Source organism: Perca fluviatilis, chromosome 8 (genome assembly GCF_010015445.1).
Source record: "Perca fluviatilis chromosome 8, GENO_Pfluv_1.0, whole genome shotgun sequence".
NCBI lineage: Eukaryota > Metazoa > Chordata > Actinopteri > Perciformes > Percidae > Perca > Perca fluviatilis.
In genome coordinates, this window is record NC_053119.1 from 17,005,388 (window position 1) to 17,030,174 (window position 24,787).

The 24,787-nt window shown below is 41.9% G+C and overlaps 1 protein-coding gene across 8 annotated transcripts in view; it reads right to left on the bottom strand.

Moving 5' to 3' along the window:
• tln2b (talin 2b) overlaps positions 1 to 24,787 on the bottom strand; it is an 81,494-nt gene that overhangs the window by 11,465 nt on the left and 45,242 nt on the right. For 6 of the 8 annotated variants that reach the window (XM_039808503.1, XM_039808502.1, XM_039808498.1 and 3 more), the window contains exons 15-47: positions 24,612 to 24,720; positions 23,783 to 23,991; positions 23,450 to 23,548; positions 22,596 to 22,763; positions 21,956 to 22,250; positions 19,764 to 19,930; positions 18,823 to 18,951; positions 16,740 to 16,853; positions 16,470 to 16,583; positions 16,220 to 16,354; positions 15,911 to 16,039; positions 15,669 to 15,771; positions 14,444 to 14,652; positions 13,893 to 14,012; positions 13,510 to 13,707; positions 12,858 to 12,997; positions 12,225 to 12,318; positions 11,663 to 11,752; positions 11,422 to 11,544; positions 10,684 to 10,827; positions 10,270 to 10,455; positions 10,007 to 10,147; positions 9,101 to 9,282; positions 7,729 to 7,861; positions 7,523 to 7,624; positions 7,228 to 7,398; positions 5,432 to 5,578; positions 3,667 to 3,768; positions 3,408 to 3,527; positions 2,662 to 2,808; positions 1,214 to 1,380; positions 665 to 848; positions 105 to 230 (exon numbers count right to left, since the gene is read on the bottom strand). In XM_039808503.1, coding sequence (XP_039664437.1) covers positions 105 to 230; positions 665 to 848; positions 1,214 to 1,380; positions 2,662 to 2,808; positions 3,408 to 3,527; positions 3,667 to 3,768; positions 5,432 to 5,578; positions 7,228 to 7,398; positions 7,523 to 7,624; positions 7,729 to 7,861; positions 9,101 to 9,282; positions 10,007 to 10,147; positions 10,270 to 10,455; positions 10,684 to 10,827; positions 11,422 to 11,544; positions 11,663 to 11,752; positions 12,225 to 12,318; positions 12,858 to 12,997; positions 13,510 to 13,707; positions 13,893 to 14,012; positions 14,444 to 14,652; positions 15,669 to 15,771; positions 15,911 to 16,039; positions 16,220 to 16,354; positions 16,470 to 16,583; positions 16,740 to 16,853; positions 18,823 to 18,951; positions 19,764 to 19,930; positions 21,956 to 22,250; positions 22,596 to 22,763; positions 23,450 to 23,548; positions 23,783 to 23,991; positions 24,612 to 24,720 — 4,797 coding nt within the window. The remainder of the gene's footprint in view (positions 1 to 104; positions 231 to 664; positions 849 to 1,213; positions 1,381 to 2,661; positions 2,809 to 3,407; positions 3,528 to 3,666; positions 3,769 to 5,431; positions 5,579 to 7,227; positions 7,399 to 7,522; positions 7,625 to 7,728; positions 7,862 to 9,100; positions 9,283 to 10,006; positions 10,148 to 10,269; positions 10,456 to 10,683; positions 10,828 to 11,421; positions 11,545 to 11,662; positions 11,753 to 12,224; positions 12,319 to 12,857; positions 12,998 to 13,509; positions 13,708 to 13,892; positions 14,013 to 14,443; positions 14,653 to 15,668; positions 15,772 to 15,910; positions 16,040 to 16,219; positions 16,355 to 16,469; positions 16,584 to 16,739; positions 16,854 to 18,822; positions 18,952 to 19,763; positions 19,931 to 21,955; positions 22,251 to 22,595; positions 22,764 to 23,449; positions 23,549 to 23,782; positions 23,992 to 24,611; positions 24,721 to 24,787) is intronic. The other 2 variants (XM_039808505.1, XM_039808504.1) reach the window with 1 other exon arrangement.

Genomic DNA, 24,787 nt, shown 5'->3' on the forward strand with positions numbered 1-24,787 from the left:
AGTATAGGCTGAATAATAAATTGGAGACTGGCATTGCTGAAATCAATACACAGCTAAACCAGATATGGCATTTGTTAATTTGTTATAGCGGTGTATTCCTTTACCTTGGCAGCGCTCTTCAGCTGATACATGGACGGGTCGTCTGCTGGCTTGCCGGCGGCACATTTGGTGGCGCTAATGAGTTCGGCCAGAGCCTTGGCCACATCCCGCACCGCGTTTATCAGAACCACCTGAGGAGATAGAGCTGCAATCAATACGGCACAATGGTCAGAGTAAAGGTTTATCAGTAGCACCCTGGGGAAAGGATTTAATACAGCAGCCCTTATCACTCCCACCTAGTCATGATACTTCAGAATTAGTGAAAGGCAGAGATAGAGTCAAATGCACAGAGGAAAGAGGAAACACAATGTGTATACTATCAGATTAATCTGCAATTACACAGTGAATCTAATGCTCAGTGTACAGCAAGATAGAGGACACTCATTATGAATGACTAATATTTCAGAAAAAAAAGTTTCAAGTTCTGTGCAGCTGAATTAAGTAAATAAGTAATACCTGAGCTTTGCTGGAACACAAAGGCGTACAACTGTGACTACATATGGCTGAAACATCTGTGGTTGTATTAGACATTCTTTTGTTTGAATGTCTTTGAGAGTTTCGTCACCTGTGTCTCTGGGTTCTCAGAGCCCATGCTGGTGGCTCCCATTTTGACCACCTCAGTGAGCTGAGTGATGGTCTTGGCTGAGGACTGTGCAGCCTGGGCCAGTTTCTCCTGGCTGGATGCGGCTCCAGCAACGAGCAGTTTGGTGTCCTCCACCAGTGCCTTGGCTGTCTTCAGGATGCTCTCCCTGATGGACGGGACACATTTTGTCACAATCTGCATCACAGCCACGCTCAAGTACCAGCAAAATGAAAGGAAGCTGTTGCTTTTTAACAGAATGTGTGTTTAGTTAGGACAATTTTCAATTTACATTCATTATGTGAAATGCATCTGAATACTGAGCTTTATTGACAAAACTGCACTTCTCCTGAGTGAGTCATCAAAAGAAAAATGACAACTTAAATCTTGGTAAGTTAACTCACAGCAAACATATGTTGTATTATCCATGTGCTCACGAAACCTATTAATCATATGCTCGCTTTTAACCATCATCTATTTTTTGGTGATTAGAGGTTTTCATTTAACATAATGTCTTGGTCAAGGTGATTGCACCTGTGGTCAGCAAATGACTCTTCATTCTCAGGGCTCAGTGTTCCAGCTGAGGCGAACATGATGGTGGTGTCCAGGTCAGCGATGATGCCAGAAACAGCGCTGGCTGCTGTGATACAGGCCTGGGTGCCTTTGTTCCCCGCCTGCAGTGCTGACAGTACCAAGGACACCTGGAACATGTGAAGCATACCATTAGATATGCAGAGAGGTCCTTCAAACATGCTGTTGTCAGAGGTGTAAAAAAACAGCTAAAAATAACCCTAGTTTCTGTGCACATTATTTTAAGATTATTTTTTTAGGGCTTTTCCCTTTATTTGAAAATTGATAGATATGAAAGGGGGAGAGAGATGGGGGATAACAAGCAGCAAAGGGCAGCAGGTCGGATATGAACCCTGTGCCACTACAGGACTCAGCCAACATGGGGCGAACGCTCTTACTGGGTGAGCTAGAGGCTTCCCCGCCTTGCACATTTTTAATGATTAACCAGCAGCTTTTACTCTTTGTTGGATGTTGGAGGAGCCTTTCTAAATCGGATGAGTGAAGTTGCAAATGTTTAGAGTGAAAGATCTGGACAAGCTTGATTAAAGGAGGACCCTGGGAGAAAGAAAGACAGCAGGGTTTAACATGCATCAAATCACAGTCTGCTGCACAATCACATTAAGCCAATGAGCCTGACTCTGCAAATCTCGCATCTTCCCTGAAGACTGCTGTTTGCCTATCCCTCCTAAACAAATGGAAAGCCCTGACAGGTACATCTCAACGAGGCACAGGCTTCACGTATCAGCAACGTGAGACCACACATTTTTCAAGTTTGGTATAAGCCCTGAATCAAGTCATAACCTCACAGTGGCAACAAAAAAAGACAAATTTATGAGCAGCCTGGCTAGCTGCTGCCAGGGTCACAGCAGGGAGACATTAGTATTATCATTACCTGCGCAGTGGGTGATCAGGAGAGCATGCTCGCATGACCTGCATGACTGGTGCAATAATACAGTTAAGCACCAGTTATTAACTCCTAAAATAACATACAGTAAATTAACCCTATAGTCTTCTGACACTATACCGTATCAATATCAAGGCTAAAGCTAAAGCTAAACCTTAATAATAAATAATAACCTGTCAGCTACGGTACAAAACAAACTTTCACACCTGAATTGCTTCTTCTTAAGCCTTGCAGTTGCACACACTTATATGTTCTCTATCACTTTATTTAAATAGGTATATATACAGCAACTGTACTGAGAGATGCATGAAATAGTTCAATAAAAATGCTAATGCTTATATATATATATATATATATATATATATATATATATATATATATATATATATATATATATATATATATATATCTCTATCTATCTATCTATCTATCTATCTATCTATCTATCTATCTATCTATCTATCTATATAAAAAGCTTACTTCTGCAAGAGTTAAAGATGCTGTTTACCTTCTCTGTGACTGCTCGGGCACACTCGATGAGCTCCCTTTTGGAGAAGCTGTCAGTGGGGCTGAGCTGCAGGGCTCCAGCCTTCTGGACCATGTAGATACAGCCGTGGCCCAGCTCTTGCACCCGTGTCTTTATCTGGAAACCAACCTGAAAGCCAAGACCATCAACTTACAACGCATCCATCTTCCCATTTGAGTCACTGTACAATCATGTCCTAAACTGGCATGTCTCTTATCCAGCGGATTATTTCAAGCACCCTCAGACAGGGAATGCTGGCACTACACCTTTAATTTACAGACTGAGATTCACAGGTGGGTGGTACTTCATTATAAGCGTCACTATAGGCTTTAAGACTTGTAGAGGCACAATGTCGCTATGGTAACCAGCAGAGTTTCCAGCAGCCTGTTATATACAGGATATTGATAAGAGCTGCATGCTAATTAGTGCAATGTTTCCACACATTGCTGTCCTCTGGACTACACAGAAAAGCTTTAAGAAAAGACTATGTGGGTGCTCAGAGCGATGGATGCTGGAGGGGTATATTTTGGTTTGATCTTACACCCTTGAGCAAGGGGTGTCATTTCAAAGAACAGCAAACATCTGCTCTGATCAGTGGGTGAGTGAATACCGTCTGACATTTCAGGGGCACAATTGCAAAGATATATAGAGCTTGATGTGTTGAATCCTTCAGAAGAAGTATGTAATTTCCCCCACATTCTCCATAGGACAGAGACGTGGCTTCTCACCTCCTCTGGCTCTGCAGTGGCTGCAGCGAGGCGTCCTTGGTGTGCTAGCTGTCCATAGTCCACCGTCACCTGAGAGGCAAGGCCGCCAAGCTCTTCAGGGCAGGTTACTGACTTAGTCATCTGGCGATAGAGAGAACATACATCATCAGCAGAGGCAGATTAATCTTTCTCTAGCCCTACTTACAAATATTGTCATTGAAGATTGGAAATGTAATGGAAAACACACAGAGTCATGAATATAATGCCAAAGTGCACTCACCATCTCTTGCGCAGTGATAGCAATGGCCTTGGAGAACTTCACCATGGTGGTCTGGTAGTCCACAAAGGAGCCCTCAGGTTCAGGCGGTGTTCCTTCATCCAGCTGTGAAGATCAGCCCTTTAGTACTTACCTATCCATAGTACATAATATATATAGCTATCCTATGTGTTTTTACATTTGGTACTCCCATTTGCTGTATGTTCTAAATAAAGCATAGTATAAAGGGTTTTGAGGTTTTAATTAATTATTCTATTAATTGTTAATAATTGTTTCATCATCTTTTAAAAGGTGTGGTCTAATAGCTCAGCTACAGTAAAGCTTCTGTAAGAAGCTGCGAATTTATGTATGATATTATTCTGCATTCTGTGTTATATTAGGAATGCTATATACAGTAGATAATGCTTAATATGCAGAGATTTGGTTTCCCAGCGTACAATGATGAATTAGGTTTGATCACCTGCCACTGCAGCTTGCTTTGTTTTTTTTGTGCAGGTATTATTAATCGACGCCTCCCATGGACTTTTTGATCCCTCTCATTTTTGGGAGAAAGCTACCGACCAAACTACAGCCAGAACGTTAAATCTGTTGGGACAATATATGGTCCAATATTAGCTATCTCAAATCTATCTATCGTACAGTATGTGTTGGCTGATAAGTAACATGAAACTGCAGCCCAGAAATGCCCAAGATATGATTTATCATATACCGTTTGTCCACCAGAGAGCACTGACAATTGTATTTTTTAAATGAAAAATGTCCGGCTCGGTAAATATCTTGGTCACAATTCATTAATAACCAAATTTAAGAAATCCTCCTTAAAAATGAGTGTTTATGTTAGGTGCTAATGTTAAATAAATGAATACATTGATACATTATTTTTGAACACTCAAGTATCAATATTGGTACCAAAATCCAGTATCTGACACACTATAGACCAAACATATAAAGTGCAGTATTTATGATAGCAAATTGATGGATGTTGATGAAAGAATTTTGGATTTTTCTACATTACAATAAACTATCATCAGCAGCTGCCAATGTTAAGTCATTAATAAAGTGGCTTTGATGCTATGTAGCCCTTATCTAGAAGGTACTGTACATTATTGGGGATAGTCCAAACGTAGGTTGATTAAATTAAGAGGAACCACAAAGATAAATAGAGCTATGCTGGCAATACCAATGTTGGATGCACACCATTTCGCAACCTTTTTATAGTACAACTTGTTAATTTATATATAATTTCGTTAACAATTAAAAAGCCATTAGTGAGAACATATAAACCTTTTTTATGTATGCATTCTTGTAAAATGGTTCCACTTTATATATGCTAATGGTGTTTTAATGATGGTTGCTCTCCTATGTTAAAGCTGAGGGTAAAAAATAAAAAATAAAAATGAAGGATAAGATCTGAGCTATATGTCTGAGTATGAGCAGATTATTGTCAATTATTAACCGCACTGTGAACACAGTGACATGCCCCACAGCAGGCTGAGTGACAGTGAACATCACCAGTGGGCTGTGGATTTAAAACTTGTCATCTACTGGACTAATGAGAGTCACTGACAAGGACACACTCTCGGCACACTCGCTGTGGAATTACTCTTACAGAGGAAAGCTCATTTTGCCTTCAGACAAAAATGATGGGGAATAAGTGTCAACCTGAAATCCATTTTAAACCACCTGAGCAGACTTCCCATAAGATGGTATCATACACACACACACACACACACACTATCAAAACATACACAAACACAACCTTACTCACCCTGCCCATGGCCTCAGCGATGGACTCCACCATGCCCCCGACCATGCCCCCTTCACTGGCCGCCTCATTCAAAGTCACCATAATGTCATCCACGGCCTCCTTCATCAGCTGGGCTGCTTCAGAGATGGCATCGTGGGTGTGGGATGCCTGGGGACACAGTCAGCTGATTAACGCTTCTGTGACACTGTCTTGGTCTAGCCAGAAGGACATTTATCAGCATGACAGCAGCTCCAGAGTGTCCCTACAGCTGGAAAGTATGCGGTGTATAATTTAAACACCAAATTTAAAATTTAACAAAGTTCACATGCCATGTGTTTGATATGAGAAAAAGAACATATCTATCTATCTATAAATTACAGGAACGTCTGTCTGTCTGTGTGTGTGTTATGCGCATATCTCTCGAACAGTTGGTCCGATGGATTTCAAACTTGACAGGTGTCTTGCTACGGGCACGAGTAAGTGCAGAGCCAATTTTGACGTTGTATGGATTAGAAATGCAAAAGATATTGTTAAATATATAGGTAAAAGAAGCATACATTGGCTTTTGACGCTCTAGCCCCTGGCCACTCCCCCTCTCACACTGAGGACCAGAGACAGAGAGCAGTGGAGCTTTGGCAGCTATAATGTGACATAAATGTGCAAAGTTGCACTAGGCCTACTTTGGACTGTCTTTGACTTTGAATAAACAAACGACAATTACCGAATTTAAGGACGTTTCATTTGACTTTGAATAAACAAATGTCAATTCACGAATATAAGGACGTTTCAGAATCCCACACATGCAAAGCACAACCAGCTACAACTAGTGGCAGCGAGACCTACGTGTGTCCGTGTTCGGAAGGTAACCTACACATCACACGCAGACGCCACATGCAGAACGCTTTACAACAGCGTGGGAGGAAGGGGGACTCTTTTCCTGCTGTAACGTAATCTCAGAGATTATTCCTTCACAGCGAGAAAATCTCAGAGTTGAACCGGGCAGACACATCAGTTTTCATCAGACTCACCCTGGGTCGGGTTAATGAAGTCTACTGCTAACTTACAACACTAATAACATTACCGTCACCAAAATACCCCGTGAATCAAATCCATACTTCACCGTTAACAGTCAAGCCACTAAACCTGTATGGAAATGAACACCTCTGCTGAAATGTTTAATTCGTTAACGATCATACGACAAGAGACAACACTGTCTCTCTCTCTCTCTCTCTCTCTGCGCACACACGCACACGCACATGCACACGCACACACAGTCCCGTTCTGGTGGTTGATTAACGCAGATATGTGCTGATTAGCTCTCATAAGGGGCAGTGTGGGTAGCACACTGCCATGAGTCCATGAAGCTAATGTCTGATTACTCCACATTGTTATTGTGATATTTTGTGATTAAATTCTGAATCTGCAGCATTCTCTGTCAGGTAAATATAGTAGTACAATCTCTTCCTCTGATGTAGACTTAGCCTACACTGTCAGTAGTAGGCTATACAGTGGTGTTGCACATTAAGTGGTTTGGGGTCCTTCTGTAAGTAATTTTGGGGTACAATTTGGTTTTGAAGAATTCTACAAGCAGCATTACCACAGGCCAAACAATCGCCTGTTCCAAACAGGCATATTTTCAACGGGCACTGCACTAGTAATAAAGAATTACAGAAACTGAGGCAGAAGATAGTTCTTCATGATCCTCTTAAAAAGATACTGTCTTGACCTGCTGAAATTCAGCTTAATATCTCAGGTCACCCATGACATGGTGGCCATGGCAGGCTATACACACTGTAGCTATATTAACTGCTTAGTACCTTTGGGTTCCCCCCGCCTTCCTTGGCAGCATAGAGCATCTGCAGCGCAGACTCAGACAGGGTCTTGGTCTGGTCTAGGATGGTCATCTGCTGCTGGTGGTCATGCAGCTTAGAGGCCAGGCCCACTGATGCCACAATGAGTGGATCGAAGTAACTTGCCAGCTGGGTCACCTGGGAAAACGAATGGAAGAGAACTGTTTGAGGAAGGACTGGATCAGAAGATAAAAAAATAGACAGAATTGGGTTTTCTTTCTAAATCCAGAGGGGATGAAGGGATATATGGTCAGACCATCACCTTGTGTCCTAGTTGGGCAGCTTCGCCTCGGGCAGCGGTGGAGACGGGATCAATCAGATGCCCAATCTCCTGCACAGAGGATGTCAGCTGCTCCTGGAGCGCCTGGTGAGTTACAATGGCAGAGAAATACGGTATAAGTCACAACAGAAAGACTACAGATTCCATTAGGTTCTTTTTGTTGGACAAAATGGGGTACTTGAACTCACTTCCATGGAGATATCATCTCTGCAGGGCAAGGTCTGCCCAACTGCAGCTAGGGAAGCTTGCTCAATGTCTCGGATACACTTATTGATGTTATCAATGGAGTAGTCACACTCCCTCTGTCCTGGTGCCTTGTCCCTATCATCAGAAAATGTTACATCAATACATTTTATATTATGCAAATCAATATAAAATAAATGTATAAGTATAAATAATGCAAAAAGACAGTACGAAATTCTCATTTAATTCAATGAAATGGTTATATTTTTTCGCATGTTCCTGACACTGACACCACTTTCATAGATAGATAGATACTTTATTCATCCCGAGGAAACTTTTTGGCATCCAGTAGCTTAGAAAACCATAACACAACAAACATACATACACACATATATCTCACATGCATAAAAATCACTCACAGAAATTTAAAGAGTTAACAATTTGTGAAGTGATTACAAAGGTCTGGTATGGACTGACCATGATAAGGTGCTATGGTAGAGTGTGTGCAATGGTGGTAGTGGAAAAGTGAAAAGTGCAGGGATTGAACAGTACAATAGCTTAGTATTAAATATTAACTATGACTATGAAAAGACAAGAATGTAAACATAATAGAATTGCTTGACAAACAAGAAAAGAAATAATATACCAGAAATATCATATCTGAAAGCAAAATATGTAGCTACAGCCGCCGATTAGCTTAGCTCAGCATAAAGACTAGAAGCAGGGGGAAACAGCTAGCACCTCTAAAGCATACTGATTAACACATTATATATTGTTTGTTGAAATCAGTAGAAAAACTGAAACATAAAATCAACAAGTTGTGGTTTTACATGGGGTTTTGTGCAGGATAATTTTTTTGGCTGGGAGCAGTGGAGTCTTGTCATCAGCATGAGGTTGCAAGGCAACCAGCGGACACTGCTTAGCCTAGATAATCTGTTTGCTTCTGTTTCATATTTAGCAACAAACAAGAGATTGGCATCCATTCTCTCATCTAACTCTTGGTAAGAGAGCGAATAAACATTTTCTTTTATTCCTTAAAAGCATACATACTTTAGCTGCTGCGAGAACTGTGCATGCATCTGATTGGAGGATGATGACAAAGACAGAATTGGTTGGGGCACTATGTGCTGCAGATCCACCGTGGCTCATCATCTCACCACTGCTCTATAGTGTTCACTAATCGATTACAAGGCAGCGGGAATCTCAGCAGATATAAACTAATGTGGCAATTTATTGCTTAGCTGAGCAGATATCACAGAATAAGCCCTCTGGCTTCAGAAACTATTTTTTCCTCTAACTGTGAACAAACCATTATAAACTTTGATTCAGGATAATCCTGCAGAGACAGATGTGGCAGTAGGTGGGATTACTACCAACCTGATGGAGGTGATGAGACTCTTGATGGAGTCAGAGACTGTTCTGGAGTGGCCGGCCAGTATGGACCATGTGGGAGGATCTTTGGGGTTGAGGACCAGCGAGCGGGCTGTTTCTAAAAGGTAAGTTGAGCTATCGAGCATGGAGCGGGCTGAACGCACGATAGGCTCCTGAGCTGCTGAGCCCTGTGGAAATGAAAACATAGTGCAGGTGAAACAACAGCCCAGGTAGCAGCTCAACAGCAAAGAGTTTACCACAATGGTATGACAGAGTTGTTAATATTCCTTGACTACCTTGGAGAGATCAAAGGTGCAATCAACAGGAGGGATGAGATTAGAAAGGCGCTTTACACAGATGCAGGAAGAAACACCTTCAGTCTTTATGATCCGAGCCAAAGCCTCCCTCGACAATTAGATTAACAAGCTGAAGATTAGAGCAGCTGTGCTGAGAAAGAGTGCCGTTAAACACTGCCCTCCAACAGATTACAGCCATAAAGCTTTTGGAGGACTGTGTGAGAACTGTTACACTAAGATTGAAAAATAAAATTCTGTCTGTCTTTCTCTTTGAGTCTTTTCTTGACATTAAAAAAGGGAAAATTGGACCTTTAATCTGATTCCCCCCATGTTCGCTGTACAAACCTTTCTGTGTTGGCTCATATAAAAAGTGTCTGTTTAAAGGGGATTGAGTGCATTCACAAAAGATTCATGGCATCTCTCTAAAGAGTAGTAGCTTCAAGATCCTCTGTAAGGATGCGTGGGGAAAGAAATGACTAATTGGATGTTTCTGAGAACAGAGGACCTGATGAAAGATTGCCTTTCATCTTCATTCAGCTACATCATTAGGAACTGCGGAAAAAATGAAAAAGAACGTTCCAAACGGAGCATTACAAACATCAAAATGGATGAATACCTCATTGCTGATTTGCGCTGGGATGCTCGCAAACTCGGGGTTGTTGGCAAAGGTTGACAGGTTTTCTACAGCCTCAAGGAGTGGGGTTGTAGCAACACGGCATCTGTTTCTGTTGTCTTCCGAAAAATCCCCATCTAAGGCCTGAAACAAGACAACAACATGTGAATATGAATATCTTTCCATTTTTGTCATACTTTTGTAAGCGGCTGAATTATACACACATCCACATGACGAACGAATTCTGTAACAAATTTACACTCAACGTTTTGATCAGTTGGGGAGTTGACCTTGATGGTTTTGACAAGGTTGGCTGTGGTATTGGCCACCTCTTTGGCTGACTGGACAAACTGTCTCCTAGCCACAGGGTTGGAGGTTTTGGAGGAAGCCAGGCGGCAGGCATTACAGAGAGCTGAGGTGTGCTTGGCTACAATTGTTGCTGCAGACAAGATCTAACAAACAAAGACACACCAACAAATAGGAATCAGAGGTTGAGTATGAAATGAAGCATTCTGGTAGTGTGTGTAAAGTAAATTATTGACGACATTCAGGTTGATTTTAGGTTTTTAAACGTTTAATCACAGTCACAAGAGATCTATATACACTACTGACCCAAGTGCAGTCACCATATGCAAGATAATGGTCCTGTAATTTTTTCAAGCCCCACATTACCTTCTTACCTGGGAGGGACTACTAGCTGGGTCCACTAAGTTCTGACAAGCCATCTGTATAGCCTGGTGGGCCCTTGCAAACTGGATGGGATCCACCAGTCCCTCGTGGCCTGACTGACTATTTGGATCAGACACACCTACAAGATATGAGGCCTACAGGGTAAAAAAACAAAAACAAAGTTATAAATTAATAGATTAGTTTGCCACTAAATAGGTTCTTTATTGTCCTCCATGATCCCCCTTGTTGTCACATACAAGCTAACACCCCCCACGTGCAGTCCACATTCTCTGACTTACATACATAAGTACATGAATAGATATATGTTGTATACATTGCGCAGGGGGTAACATGGGAGCTTGCTGCAGAAGGAACACAAGACATGTCAGAGGTGTCCTTTTCCAGACAAGGTTACTGAATGTTGCATGGAGGTGAGGGTGTTATTTTACAAATTTAGGGATGGGAGTCTGTAAAACCTCCAACAAAACCTGGTTCACCGTAATGGCCAAGTGTCCTGCGCAAGTCTGAATGCCATTTATTATGAATGGATGATTGTTTAGAAGGGGTGTATCAACCTTAAAAAATGCTCAACAATTTGCTTTCCCTAATCGAAATGTACGTTGATTAATTTTAAGCATACATTAAAAAAACAAGTTAAGCAAAAAAAGAGTGCAGAAAGTGGAAAGATCAGATGAAAGCAGAAGCATGGTAACTCAGAGGGAGTAGTTAGTACCGTGCTGTGTTCTCACCTGTCCTGCAGCCTCTGTCAGTCCACACAGAGCTTTGGACGCCACGCCCACGCTCTCCCCGAAGGCCAGCACATCACCTGTCTTACAGTGCTGTGAAATACCTGCCATTGACTCTCCTAGGACCTGAGGCATAGGGAAATGGAGAAAAACATGTACAAATTAGATGTTCAGCTACCTACTACCTAAAATATCTCTGACAGTTAAAGTATATGGTTCACACAATTATTTTGAAAGCCTGTACCTTCGAATTCTCCATGACGCTCTCGATGCAGTCAAAGTAGGAGAGTTCGCTGACAGGCTCATTGGGATTATCCAGGAGCCCTCTGACAGCCTGTACACAGACAGAGATGATAATAACTTAAACTACAATGGACACACAAATGAACATTCCTCTACGATATTACAATTTATCAGCCACTTAATTTAGAGAAAGGAAACACTATAAATATAAATCAAACTGATGAGAATATACTGCCTTGATAAATAATGATAATCAAGCCTTTAAAACGCACAGCCTGATTGTCATTTTCAGTTACTTTAGTATAAGTAAATATAGGCTTCAGTATAGAAAAATGCTCTGGTTTAACCAGTGTCACTAATGCACTTATAAAGTACTATAGTTCTGAATTTAATGTAAGTCTATAATTAATGGCTCTATGGGAGTAATTAAATGCAAAATAGGTGGAAGGAAAGGGTGAACAAATGCATATAGTTTTCCTGAAAAAAACATGTACAGGCAACATAAAACAGGCCCAAAGAGAAGGAGAGTCTGTGTGTGGTACAGTGTGTGTGAGGACCGCTACCTCCAACTCCCTCAAGGCGTTGTCACACTCTTTTTGTCCTGCTGCTTGCTGTGTACAGAGCGTGATCAGCTGGTTAATACTCTCTGTCACTGCCCTGAAACACACAGGCAGCCACACAGGCTTTTTAGCTCTCACGTGTCCTCCGCATGCACACACAGCTTGGCTTCACTCACACTCACTCACACATGCTTTTAACTCCCCTATTCAAGCATGGCACTGCTGGCCTCTCACTGCGATAGGCTAACACACTGCACAGGAGTGCCGAGATTGTCTTGAGTTTGTGTTCAGCCTTGCTGAGCACAGACAGGCCCTGGCCAAAGCTTCCATCTTCCTAATTAGACAGAGAGAAGTCAGTCAGGCCTAAAGCCCTGCGGGACCAGCTGTTGGCTTCTTACTTCGTACTCCCTCAAGCAATGCCGAACAGACACAGCTTGGGAAAGGCACACAGATGCAGCAGGGAGACATTTTGTGACATTTAAGTATAAAATCTGAATTTTTCATAACTTGCTACATGCTTGAATATGGACTTGGGTTCATATTTAGGACAACATGTTGTAGTTTATCAGCAAATACTGTATGATATTCATAAAAAGAACAAATAAAGAGAATGACACTCTCTGCATTTTATCGCACCTTGCTGCCACAGCTAGGAGATTCTTAGCATTGGCTGCACCTGGATCCACAGACAGAGACTTGGCAGCCAGCAACAGCTTACTGGACGCCATGGATATGTTCTTCAGATTACCAATGACTTGGATCTGGTCATCCTGTTTCTGCACAGGAAAGGAAAAAGAAATATACAGGTGATTTTTAAGATGGATTTAGAGACTTTATTGTGTCGGCAACAGCTGTCAAGGCGTATTTAAAAAAAATATTTAGTGCGTCCCTACCACCTATATCCTCTTTTCCTCACTCAGCAGTGAGTCTCTTTGAGCCTGATTAAAGATTGGGTGTCATGCTACATCAACTCCAATCCCAGATGATCTTTCCAAATTAATGAGCAAAATAACCAGAACGTCACAAGATCTCATTACATCTGACTGTGTTAGTGCTCTTGATCACATTCATGTGCCTAAGTAAATTAGACGAAAATGTCTAATTAACAAATTATTTAAATAGCTTAGGTAATAAAGACACACAAGAATAGGCCTTGTCCACTCAGCATTTAAGACTTTTGCGTTTGTCCATCAATGCTCCTCTCTGTGTGAAAAATACTGGTGACAGTGGATTACCATTTACCTGTTTCAATGGAGTGTGGAGGGGGTTGTATGATCATGAAACCTACTTGGGTGTGTCCTGCCATCTCAATGCCAGCATCCAGGAACTCATCAAAGTCTTGGCTGAACTTCCCTGAGGCCGCAGCCAGCTGGCTGCTCGTTCCACGAGAGGAGTGGACGACCTCGCCTGCAGAGTGGTTGAGTTCAGCAGCTGTGTGGTTCAGATCACTCTGGGCCTCCTGGAATGTCTTACTGCAGGGAGGGAGCTTCAAAGACAGGACACACACCAATTAGGGCATAGTGTAGTACACAGACTATCAAAAATCAAGTCAAATGACAATAACCTGTTCCGTAATGGCGTGGTGTTTTAACGTATGTGTTCAGTACAGTGTTTGTGTAAATACAAATCCACTAAATGTCAAGTAAATCCCCAAGTAAAGTTGGGACTCACAATGTCCACCAGCAGCTTCTTGCTGGCCTCACCAATGCTCCTAAGGGCCATGTCAACATCCTTCTGGCCTGGCAGGCAATTTACGCAGTTATTCAGGGAGTGCGACACTGCTTTGGCCACCTGAAACACAGCGCAACGCTCTGTCACTGGACTGCCATTAGTCATTCTAACAATGTGCTACACAATACAAAGTCCCAGAGCAAAGCTATAAGGGGAAAAACATCTCAAATGCAAATTGGGCTCACAGCGGTGCTGAGTAATCCGTGTCACTAATTTATGCTGCTGTCACAGATATATGCCAAACAATATGTTTATCCCCTGAAGGGCTGCAGGAGAATGAGCAGTTTTACTCTGGCACTCCTGAGAGAAGAATACCAGGCGAGAGACAGAGCAGAGAGAAAATAGCAACGCTTAGAGGGAATGATTGTTATGGAGAGAAGAAATGTTTACAAATCAGTAGAGGAGAGAAAGAGAGAGGGGCCTGAGGAACAATGTGATTGCTTGACTAATATCACTGTCTCTGAGGTATATAATACTGGGAGCTATGCTACCTGTGCCAGCCTCTGTTGACTCTCAGCATCTCCTGGATGAACCAGGGCCTGATGGGCTTCATGGATCAGCATGGCTGAGCCCTCCATGACAAACTGGGCTGAGTCCAGCATCGCAGCTGCAGCCTGAGGCTCCTTGGTGCTGGCTGCTACACCTCTGGCTGCTTGAGCCAATGTCCTTAAAGCCTGTGCTGTTTCTCTGGCAGCCACACCTGCAAACAACCAGCCACACATTGAAATGATAATGAATCATTCTGATCATAGAGACAAAGAGAATATTATGACGCAAACCAAATAATATCAGTGTAACATCAGCATCAGTAAATACCTGAAAGGGAAAATACAGCCTGAACTATGGATGATATATTGCACAGATATAAATTAAATATGATCTTCACATTCTCTGGTGTTGCACATTGTTATGTAGTGAGAGTAACCATGTTTCTGTAGAAATTGAAACTGACGTTTTACTAAACATTAAATTCAATCTCATTAGTTTTACTTTGCAGCAGTCCTGTTTATGCAAAACAAACTGAGAGGTATGTGTATTTCTTGTCTTTACTACAATTTTAATTGCATTGTGTAAATCACCTGGCAGGGGCTAGCCGTACCACACCAAGAACACACTGTGATACTCAAATGCTCTCATTGTTTAAATAAATGAGTTAATATAATAAATATGGCTCCATATGGGAGGTGCCCTTAACTTATTATACACAGAGCCGAGAAGAAAAGCAGCAAATTGCATCAAATTGCATTAACCAGCCAAGTGGAGCCATTTCCTGATGGAATGTTAAATCTGATGAAATTAATGAGTAGCGGGGAGCACTGTGGGCCACAGCATGAAGTGCTGCCTGGGAGCATTCATTGTTAGAAATGCTTTTCTCTATCTGTCTTCATCTCTCCATCCCTGAGATCCTCAATCGGACCAGAATTGACAGCAGAACTGCCAAACCATGTTGGATTCAAAGGGTTAAATTTAAAGCAATCGTGATAGCACAAATAAAGGAGTCATAATTTTCTCTGCCTGCTTTATCCTCACACTCCCACTTGGCACAGTTTAAAGACACAACCTTTTTCATTAAAAAATGCATTCAGCAATCCAAATATATTTATTATATCTATCTATTCTGGCAATGTAACTACTCTAGACAGAAGTACATTTTTTAAATAAGTGGCTACTTAAGCTTCTGAGAGCTGCGCTCTGTGTAGAATACACTTCTCTTACCTGTATAATGCTCATTTCCCTGTGCGGCACATGTCAGCAACTGGGCCATGGAGGAGCCCACAGCCTTAGATGTACTTCCTAAATCCTGAGCACACTTCTCCAGCTGTGGGAGCGACAGAACACACAAATAAACCATTTGATTCACAGTTGGGATTTTCTCATCATGCAAATATGTCTACAGTTGGATATCTACAGTATAATGTTTCAATTGAACTTCACAGCAGATGTTGCTATGTACTGACCGTTTCCCCAGGAAGAGGTTTAAGTTGGCTGTCAATGACGGACATTTTCGCATCCTGAAGCTCACTCTTCAGCGTCTGTACAGTTTTGAGGGCTGAATCGATCTCCAAAGGACCACAGGCTTCATGGGCCTTCAAACGACACACACGGATACATTTCACTCACAGGCACGCACCCATCAATTATGGAGCACGACCAGGATGCCAGCCTACTGTATATGCTGTGCTTGAATGGAGCAGATAGCAACACATTTCCTGCATCAGTAAGATGACTCGACTCCTGCTATTCCTAACTGTGTTATGTATAGATACCTTCAAGGTGGCCGTCCTGAGCTCAGCCAGGCAGGTAGCCAAGTTCTTGGCACACTGGCCCAGTTGCATACCAGCTGCCTGGTCAGCCACCGTCGGAACTGCTGACTTTGCAGACGTCACCATCTTACTTCCAGGCTGATGGAGACAGAAAAACAACAACAAATTCATAAGCACAAAAGCAGCAGTGGTCTGTGTATCTAATGAAAGAGAGTTTGATAATTGCTGACTGTGTCATGGTGAAAGGTCTGACCTGTAAGAAGCTCTGGCTGGCCATGATGAGGGCAAGCTGGGCACCAAGCTCCTCGGGCTGGGCCTGGCTGCTCCTCATCCCCTGAACTAACTGGGGAATGCTATCTGCTACTGCCTGCATTAAACACACCAACAAGGAATGCTTTATATCCACATCATACTGTTTGAAAGAGAAAGGTGCTGCATGTAATATGCATTATAAGGATTGAGTTTTTTAGTACATTATTTTACATTGTTTTAATGCATCAGTAAAAAGAGTACACAATCATACCTTGCAGCTGTGTACTAGCTGTTGGTGTGAGACGGTATTTTTGTTTGAAGCAGCAGCATTTTGTGCAGCTGCGATGGTCTGAGTAGCAGCAGCCGCTGCCTGCTTAGCAGCTATCTGTTCAGAAGATACAAATGGAAATCATTTAGGCTAAAGTAAGAGAGTGGCGCCGGGCTGAGAGTAACATTCACTTTTGCTCTATGCAGTATTAAGCTGTCACAATCTGGACCCAGACAGAGTTGTTCTAATCAAACTAAGATGGGCCACAAACCAAACATTCTGTAAGAAGAGGGAAATGGAATTGCCGTGCTCAGTCTTTATTTCATGGGATGATCAGCACTGCTTTCTTCTTGCTATGTTTCCAAAACTAAAGCACTGAAAACATACTGCCTAGCTCACATTAAATCATAGACACAAGACTAGCTTTGAAGTGATGACAAGAATGAAAACAGAGAGAGACGACATTCCTTGTTGAGCAGATAAGGAGGCAAAGATGATGAAAGAGAGCCAGAATACATGATATCATTATACAGAGAGAGAAAAACAAGACTGAACTGCATGTAGAATTGACATGATAGGTAGGAGTAGAATTTGCTACCTATGGTATAGCGTCCTCTCTATTATTCTATTCCTATTTACTTCTAAATAAAAGCATGTGCAAATCTGCACAGCAGCTAAATGACAGCGTGTCAGGAGACAATAGGTAAGCTTAATGCGGTCTTAAAGTGCCCATATTATGAAAAAAACACTTTTTCTGGGATTTGGGGTGTTCTTTTGTGTCTCTGGTGCTTCCACACACATACAAACTTAGAAAAAAATCCATCCATGCTGTTTTGAGTGAGATACAGTTTCTGAATGTGTCTTGCCTTCAGTCTCCTGGTGAGCTGTTCAAAATCGGCTCGGACTGTGATGTCACAGTCCGAAATGAGCTGGCTAACCGCAACCGTTAGCTCGTTAGCATGCTAACCGTTAGCATTAGCATGCTAACCGTTAGCATTAGCATGCTAACCGTTAGCATTAGCATGCTAACGCTAATGCTAACGCTAGCATGCTACGTCGTTCTCAATAGCAAAGCACTGCTACAACACACACAAGTTCACCATAATCTACAAAAGAACTACTTACATGTGTGCCCTCATTTAGAAGTCTCCCAGCTAATCCTGCCTTGTAACTGACCAAAGTTGGAGAAACAGCCTTTCTTTTACTGTCTCTAGAGTTAGCTAGCTGACATGATTTACATCTGAGCTACTGAGGGGAAAGCGAGTGCAACCAAGATAGTTACAGAAGAAGAAGATGAAAAGAGATCTCACTCTGTAGCTAAAACAGAAACCAGGTGAAAAGAGGATCTGCAGCAGTGAGAGAGAGCTGTGCAGTACAACAAAAATATGGTGTTTTTTGAAAATTAAACCATGTAAACCTATTCTGGTACAACCTTAAAATACAGTTATGAACCTGAAAATGAGCATAATATGGGCGCTTTAAGGTGTGACTTTGATAATTGTAGCAGAATCATGACACTTCAATTGTCTTCATTGGCTCACACATTTCCTTGATGGAGCCAAACATTAGCACCAATAATGTAACCATCTGATGCAAGGAGGCGGACTGAGATATGTGTCTGATAGCAGGCTGATCCCAGCCCTGGGTAATGCATAGTTTATGTGCCTAGGAAATTGAACAGTGGGTGCTCTGGAGCTGAGAGGGGCTAGTCATTAGGGGCATACTGATACCAAGGGCTAAACACAAATCTTTATACTCCGATAGCTCATTCATAGCTCTAATGGGATTTATAGCTCACTGCTACAGGAAAAGAGAAATAACACAGGCAAATATAGTAAATGGACCGGATTTGTACAAATGACTACTTAGGCATTTCATAATTTGCACTCTGGCATGTGTTTCCTTTAGCCTAATGTCTAAACTCTCCTTTTATTTTTACTATGTTTATACTAAAGCGATCACAACAAAATGTGGGAAAAGAGATATTTAGGTGACATCTTTGCTGGTAGGGAGAAATGAGGACGAGTGTTGTGTTTTGATCAAGGTCAAACCACACAGAGAGAACATGTTGACTTCAATGACTCACCTCAAGCCTGTTGACTAGTTTTTTCTTTATCGCGTTCTGAGCTGCAGCATTAGTGGCTACACGTAGCCCCTCAGCTGCCTCTCGGAGCCTCTGCTGCTGGTCCTCATTCTCTGGGTAAGCAGCCGCCCCCTGAGAGCACACACACACACACACACACACACACACACACACACACACACACACACAAACACAAACATATAAACACACACACACACACACACACACACACACACACACACACACACACACAGTATATATCTATATATATCAGACCTCAGCAATGAAAGTTTATCAACTCTGGTTACACACATTGTGCAATAGATGCAAATAAGCATTTAGCTCTGTCTGCTCTCTGGCAGTTTCCAAGGAAACCGTCAGCGCCTGATTCCCACTTCCTCTTTGATAATGGCAGTGATGTGGTGATTAATGTGTCACAGATCAAAAACATCTCATTTGCCATAGGCAGCATTTCACTTGCCTGGGTATTTCACAGTCATAGTATCCTGCTCAACAGTGCCAGGGGCTTATTAAGAGCCACTGATGCTGCACCCTTTTATTTTGGTTGTGCAATGATGCTGGTAGCTGAGCATACAGTAATGCCAAAATGTGCATTCTATCAAACAAAAGCAATTTAGTTCAGTTCACCTTTTCACACATTTAGTATGAAGTTAGACATGAAAAAGCAACATGACAGTGCTAACAGAAAACGAGAAAAACTGAATAAAATGCACAATATCAACAGTTGTGGATCAAACTGATAGTTTACAATGGGGTGAAACTAACTGCTAACTCTTCTATATTAATTTGGAATAAAGTACTAATTAAATTATAGTGCAGAAAACGTAATGTAATAATGACAGAAAGCAATTAAATTTGGTTATTAAGTTGAGGCAAATCATCGATCATATATATTGCATTAAATTGTCAAAGTACACTCTTACCTTAGCAGCCTCCACCATCCGAGCTGTGGCATCAGCCAGGAGTTTGGCTGCAGCCAGCAGTTTCTTGGAGTTGTCAACATCAACTTCTGCTTCTGCATCAGATCTCATGGCATTGACCAAGTCAGAGGTGGCCTGGGCTAACACCCTGGCCTGACGCACCATCTCACCTGTTCACATATACAGACAGTAAGTAAAAGGCAGGTGCCCCACACAACTAGGATAGCAAAGCTGATTTGGAGTCTCTGTCTTTTGTCCATTTGGTTTTGTTTTTTTAATGAGGTCTGTGTATTGTGCAGATTGTTGTAGATTTGTATCCATTTCGACAGCCAGAAAATGAAAGGGTCATTTGAAAATGACCCTTACGTTTCAGAGTTGTCATCATCCATTTAGTAATAATATTTTCTGGATATTTAGTTGAAACTGTAGAGATAAAATAACCAGTGGAAATATCTAGTTTTGATGGGCCCATTTAATTGGGTGACAATCATGTAATAATGCAAAAATCCTGTATACCTAATACAACCAGAGATATTAAAAGGGACAAATATGAATTATTCTAATGTGAATTATTAATTAATATCAGACTGTTGACAAAGACCGTTGACAAAGTAATATCATCTCATGGTATGTGTATATATATATATATATACACACACACACACACACATATATATATATACATATACATATATATATATATACATATATATATATACATACAGTGTGTGTGCTAGAGGTCAGAGGAAAATTATGGGCCGACTGTTTCAAGCTGATAGAATATCAACTTTGACTCAAATAACCACTTGTTACAACTGAGGTATGCAGCAAAGCATTTGTGAAGCCACAACACGAACAACCTTGAGGCGGATGGGCTACACCAGCAGAAGACCCCACTGGGTACCACTCATCTCCGCTAAAAATAGGAAAATGAGGCTACAATTTGCACGAGCGCACCAAAATTGGACAGCTGAAGACTGGAAAAATGTTGCCTGGTCTAATGAGTCTCAATTTCTGTTGAGACATTCAGATGGTAGAGTCAGAATTTGGCGTAAACAGAATGAGAACGTGGATCCATCATGCCTTGTTACCACTGGGCAGGCGGTGGTGGTGGGGGTGTAATGGTGTGGGGGATCCCTTTCGCCTTCAGAACTGCCTTAATTCTTTGTGTCATTGATTCAACAAGGTGCTGGAAGCATTCTTTAGAAATGTTGGCCCATATTGATAGGATAGGGTCAAACATGGTATTAGTATGGTGTTCCTAATAATCCTTTAGATGAGTGTATGTATGTATGTATGTATGTATGTATGTATGTATGTATGTATGTATGTATGTATGTATGTATGTATGTATATATATAATCATATCACCCAGCTCTTGCGTACATCACTAAGACATTTCTATAAGTGTACTAGTGTTGCTTAGTCCCATCGTTCTCACCTTCATGAACTTTTATAGCTGAAGGTTTCTAGTGAGTCATCCTCTCTCTTACAAATCAAAGTCTTTGGAATATATGTAACATCTCTCCACACACCTATAAAAAGCTGTGTTTCCCATACACCCACCTCCAGCTCAAAATAACCCACCCAGAGAAGTCTGTGAAGACATCTATGTGCTTTACAACCTACATCGAATGGCCTTGGGAATCAACCAATACATTATCTGTAGAATGGACTATAGTCACTGAATACTACTATTGCTATTCTATTTTCCCTTTCATTTGTTGATTTTTAGAAGGTAAAAAGTTTGTCCTTCCAAAAATGCCCTGGTCATGTGTTTCTTTTTAAGTTTCAAAGCCTCCCTGATGCTGATTAAGACCAGATTGAGAACTCTGTAGTGGTTTTAGATGACATGTTTCCTACAATCCCTTGAGAATTGGCTGGGTTGGAAAATTCTTCAGCCTCATGGCTTGACCCATAACAAATAGCCTGAGCATTGACAATATTTTCACAGGTTTTTTAGATCACTATGGACACAAATATGGACAATATTTTAAGGCCCTCTTATGTGCTCAAAACACATGAGAACAAGTCAAGTAAAAGCAGGTTTTCATTAGAGATCACCTGTTATTTTTTTTTTTACTGTTGTGAGTAAACAGAAACTGAAGAGACACCATACACCTTTAATTGAAAACCTTTATAACTGGACTTCACCCACACCGTTATCTACCCTTGAGTACTTATTTTGTACTCACCAGCATCACCCATAGAAGTGAAAATGTTTTCCGTCACGTTCATGATCGTGTCTGTGGCCTGGTCGTAACGCCCGATGGGCTCTCCGCAGCTGGCGTAGTGGCGGACATGCTGCAGCAGGTCGCTGAGGGCCTGGCTCACCACACCTGCTGCTGCCCCGACTTGCTTCAGCAGCTCGCTGTCGTCGCTAGCCGAGCGGCAAGCCTTGACGCAGGTTTCCACGGAGCGGTCCACCAGCTTCCCGGCCTCGACAAGCTGCTCCTGACACACTGGGGAGCTGATGGTTGGGCTCACTACCTGCACCACAAACAGTCATTATCAGAAACTCAGAGAAATTACAAAAGTTGAAGACTATTAGAATATTAGACAGACTATATCACATTAATTCCTGTTTCATCTAACCAATTCAGGCCTTTAAAATGAAACATTAAATTGTGATTTATTAGTTTCTGATACAAGAGTCACTTATTTTGTACAAGATATGAGACAAAGACCTATTTAAAAAAGTTCAATATTGCACATCTCCATAGTGTAACAAAGCTGCAATGGTGAGTGTCTTACATCCTATTTGGATGATTTCCTGCCTGTTGGTAGGTCCTTTACCTACTTGGCTACTGAGATGAACAAGTTTTAGATCAGTACCTTGGTGCAGGCTACCAGCTGTGAGGTGGACAGGGCACACTGAGTGGCAGCTGCGATCACCCGGTTCTGCAATATGGTGTCTTCAGCCACCTGGGCCACGTTCTTGGCCTTCAGGACTAACATAGCAGCTGCATTGGCCACTGCTTTGGCCAGATTCATCAGGGTGTCCTGCAACATATTAATCAATGTCCTTCACTAAAACAGCACAGCTGTGCACATTTGAGTGAAGGGAGAAGGAGAGTAAATGTTTTTAACTCATTTTGTCCAGTTGACATAGTGTGAAAACTGGACATCTAATGCACAAGGAACAACAGCAGTAAAATTACCGTAGAGGCAGGTAGCGATTATGAATTTTAGGAGGTGGAAAACAAATAATATATGTTATATATTAAAGCAATTTGATCAAAAACTACATTGATCTTTGTGTGGTAGAAGACTATTGGTTCAAAGTCCATGAGACTAAGAATATGGATGATATATGAGCCCTCTTTTTCAGGGATTATTACTAAAGAAAGTGTGATCAAAGCCATGAGAAGACACCTAGGAACTAAAAGATGTGTGCGTGGCAGGTAAATGAATTTCAATGTAAAAGAATAAATGAGACAGCTACAGTGAATGCTACAACACAACCTTGTGTAACTGGATGTCTGAGACACTATATTGTCGTGTTACTACTAAAAGCTCTCCTTCTGACACTTTGTTACATATTCCCCATAAAGTGATAGTCTAATAATAAAGCCTGATGTGATTACTTGAGTATGTATTGGTATTTTTTTAAAGGGGGCCTGAGAGCATGTGTGTGTCTTCCTGTTTGGCTGCAGTGTCATAGGAACAGTGAGTGGGTAGCGTCCAACCTGGAACTTCTCATCGGTCTCGCCCTCCCCCATGTGACGGAGCATGTCCCCGCTGGCCTGTCCGATGCTTCCTGCTGCAGTCAGCACTGTCTGTCTGGGCTGTACGAGAATGACATCACCACATTCATTACTCTGGCCTGGCCTGTTCTCACACATGCCTACTACGATGAATTATGTAAAACAGGCTTCTGGATCAAAACTCATCCAAGAATATCTTCATCTTCACTGGGACACTGATAAAAATCAAAATATGCAGTTCAACACAGTATGTGGCTTTGTGACTACAGTGGAGGATGCAGTCCAAGTCAGTACAATAATCAGTGGGCGTCTCACCTCAGCGGCTGCAGGCTCAACAGATCTGAGCAGATCTGACACAGCTCCTGCCAGCATCCTGGCAGCGCCCATGAGCTTGTGTCCACTGCCCACCTCATCGTCCATTAATGCCGCAAGCAGCTTGACACCCTTGGACATTTCCGTGAGGTTGGAGGAGATGGTGGTGATGGCGCAGCCCACCGCTGTGTAGTCGGTTTCTGTGGGCTCACCTGTGAAGGATGGACCGCCATCATTACAAACTACACCTCTGCTGTGCATCTTAATTTGTTGTGCTGCTGTCACATTGATTTAGCTAATCCACGGGGCAGCTTGTGTGTCATACGCTGTAACACACACATCAGTATCGTAATTAGAGCATATTTGAGATGGTTCCACGGAAATGAGCACATTGATGAAATGGCAATGAAGAAGAACACTTTGTATTAGCTAGTGGAGGGAGTATAATAGGAACCAAACAGATGGCGAGGTGAAATTAAAACCCTACAAAACACTGGCAGGAACTTGATTGGCTTTGCGCCAAACAACGAGGGGAGCAGCGAGAGACACTGTTAGTTGAGCTTCAACAAGTTCAAGATTTATTTATCAGCAGAAATATCTATCAGGGAAAAAACTGGAAATGCACTTTTGTTAAAAAGATCATAATCAGTGAGGGCCTAACACTGACTCAGAGTTTTTTTTTTTATTGATTCACACCTTGGGGTTACAATAATGTTAAGATAAACAATATTAATAACAGGGCAATTTCCTTTAGAGCTTTGTCCAGCGCAGCCTTCTCAGGTGTAGAAATAGATGAATACTGAAGCTGTTAAATATTCTCCTGGGCACTCACCTGCAGTGAGATTAACCACAGATGCTGTTCCAGCGGTGATGGCATCAACCTGAGAGTGGATTTCATGTTTGGATTCATCTACTTTGTTCTGAACCCAAACCCTGGATGCCTTTAGGTGGAGGAGGAAAAGGAGAGCTATTGGCTTTCATCACAGTGGGTGATTTTCAGCTCACATA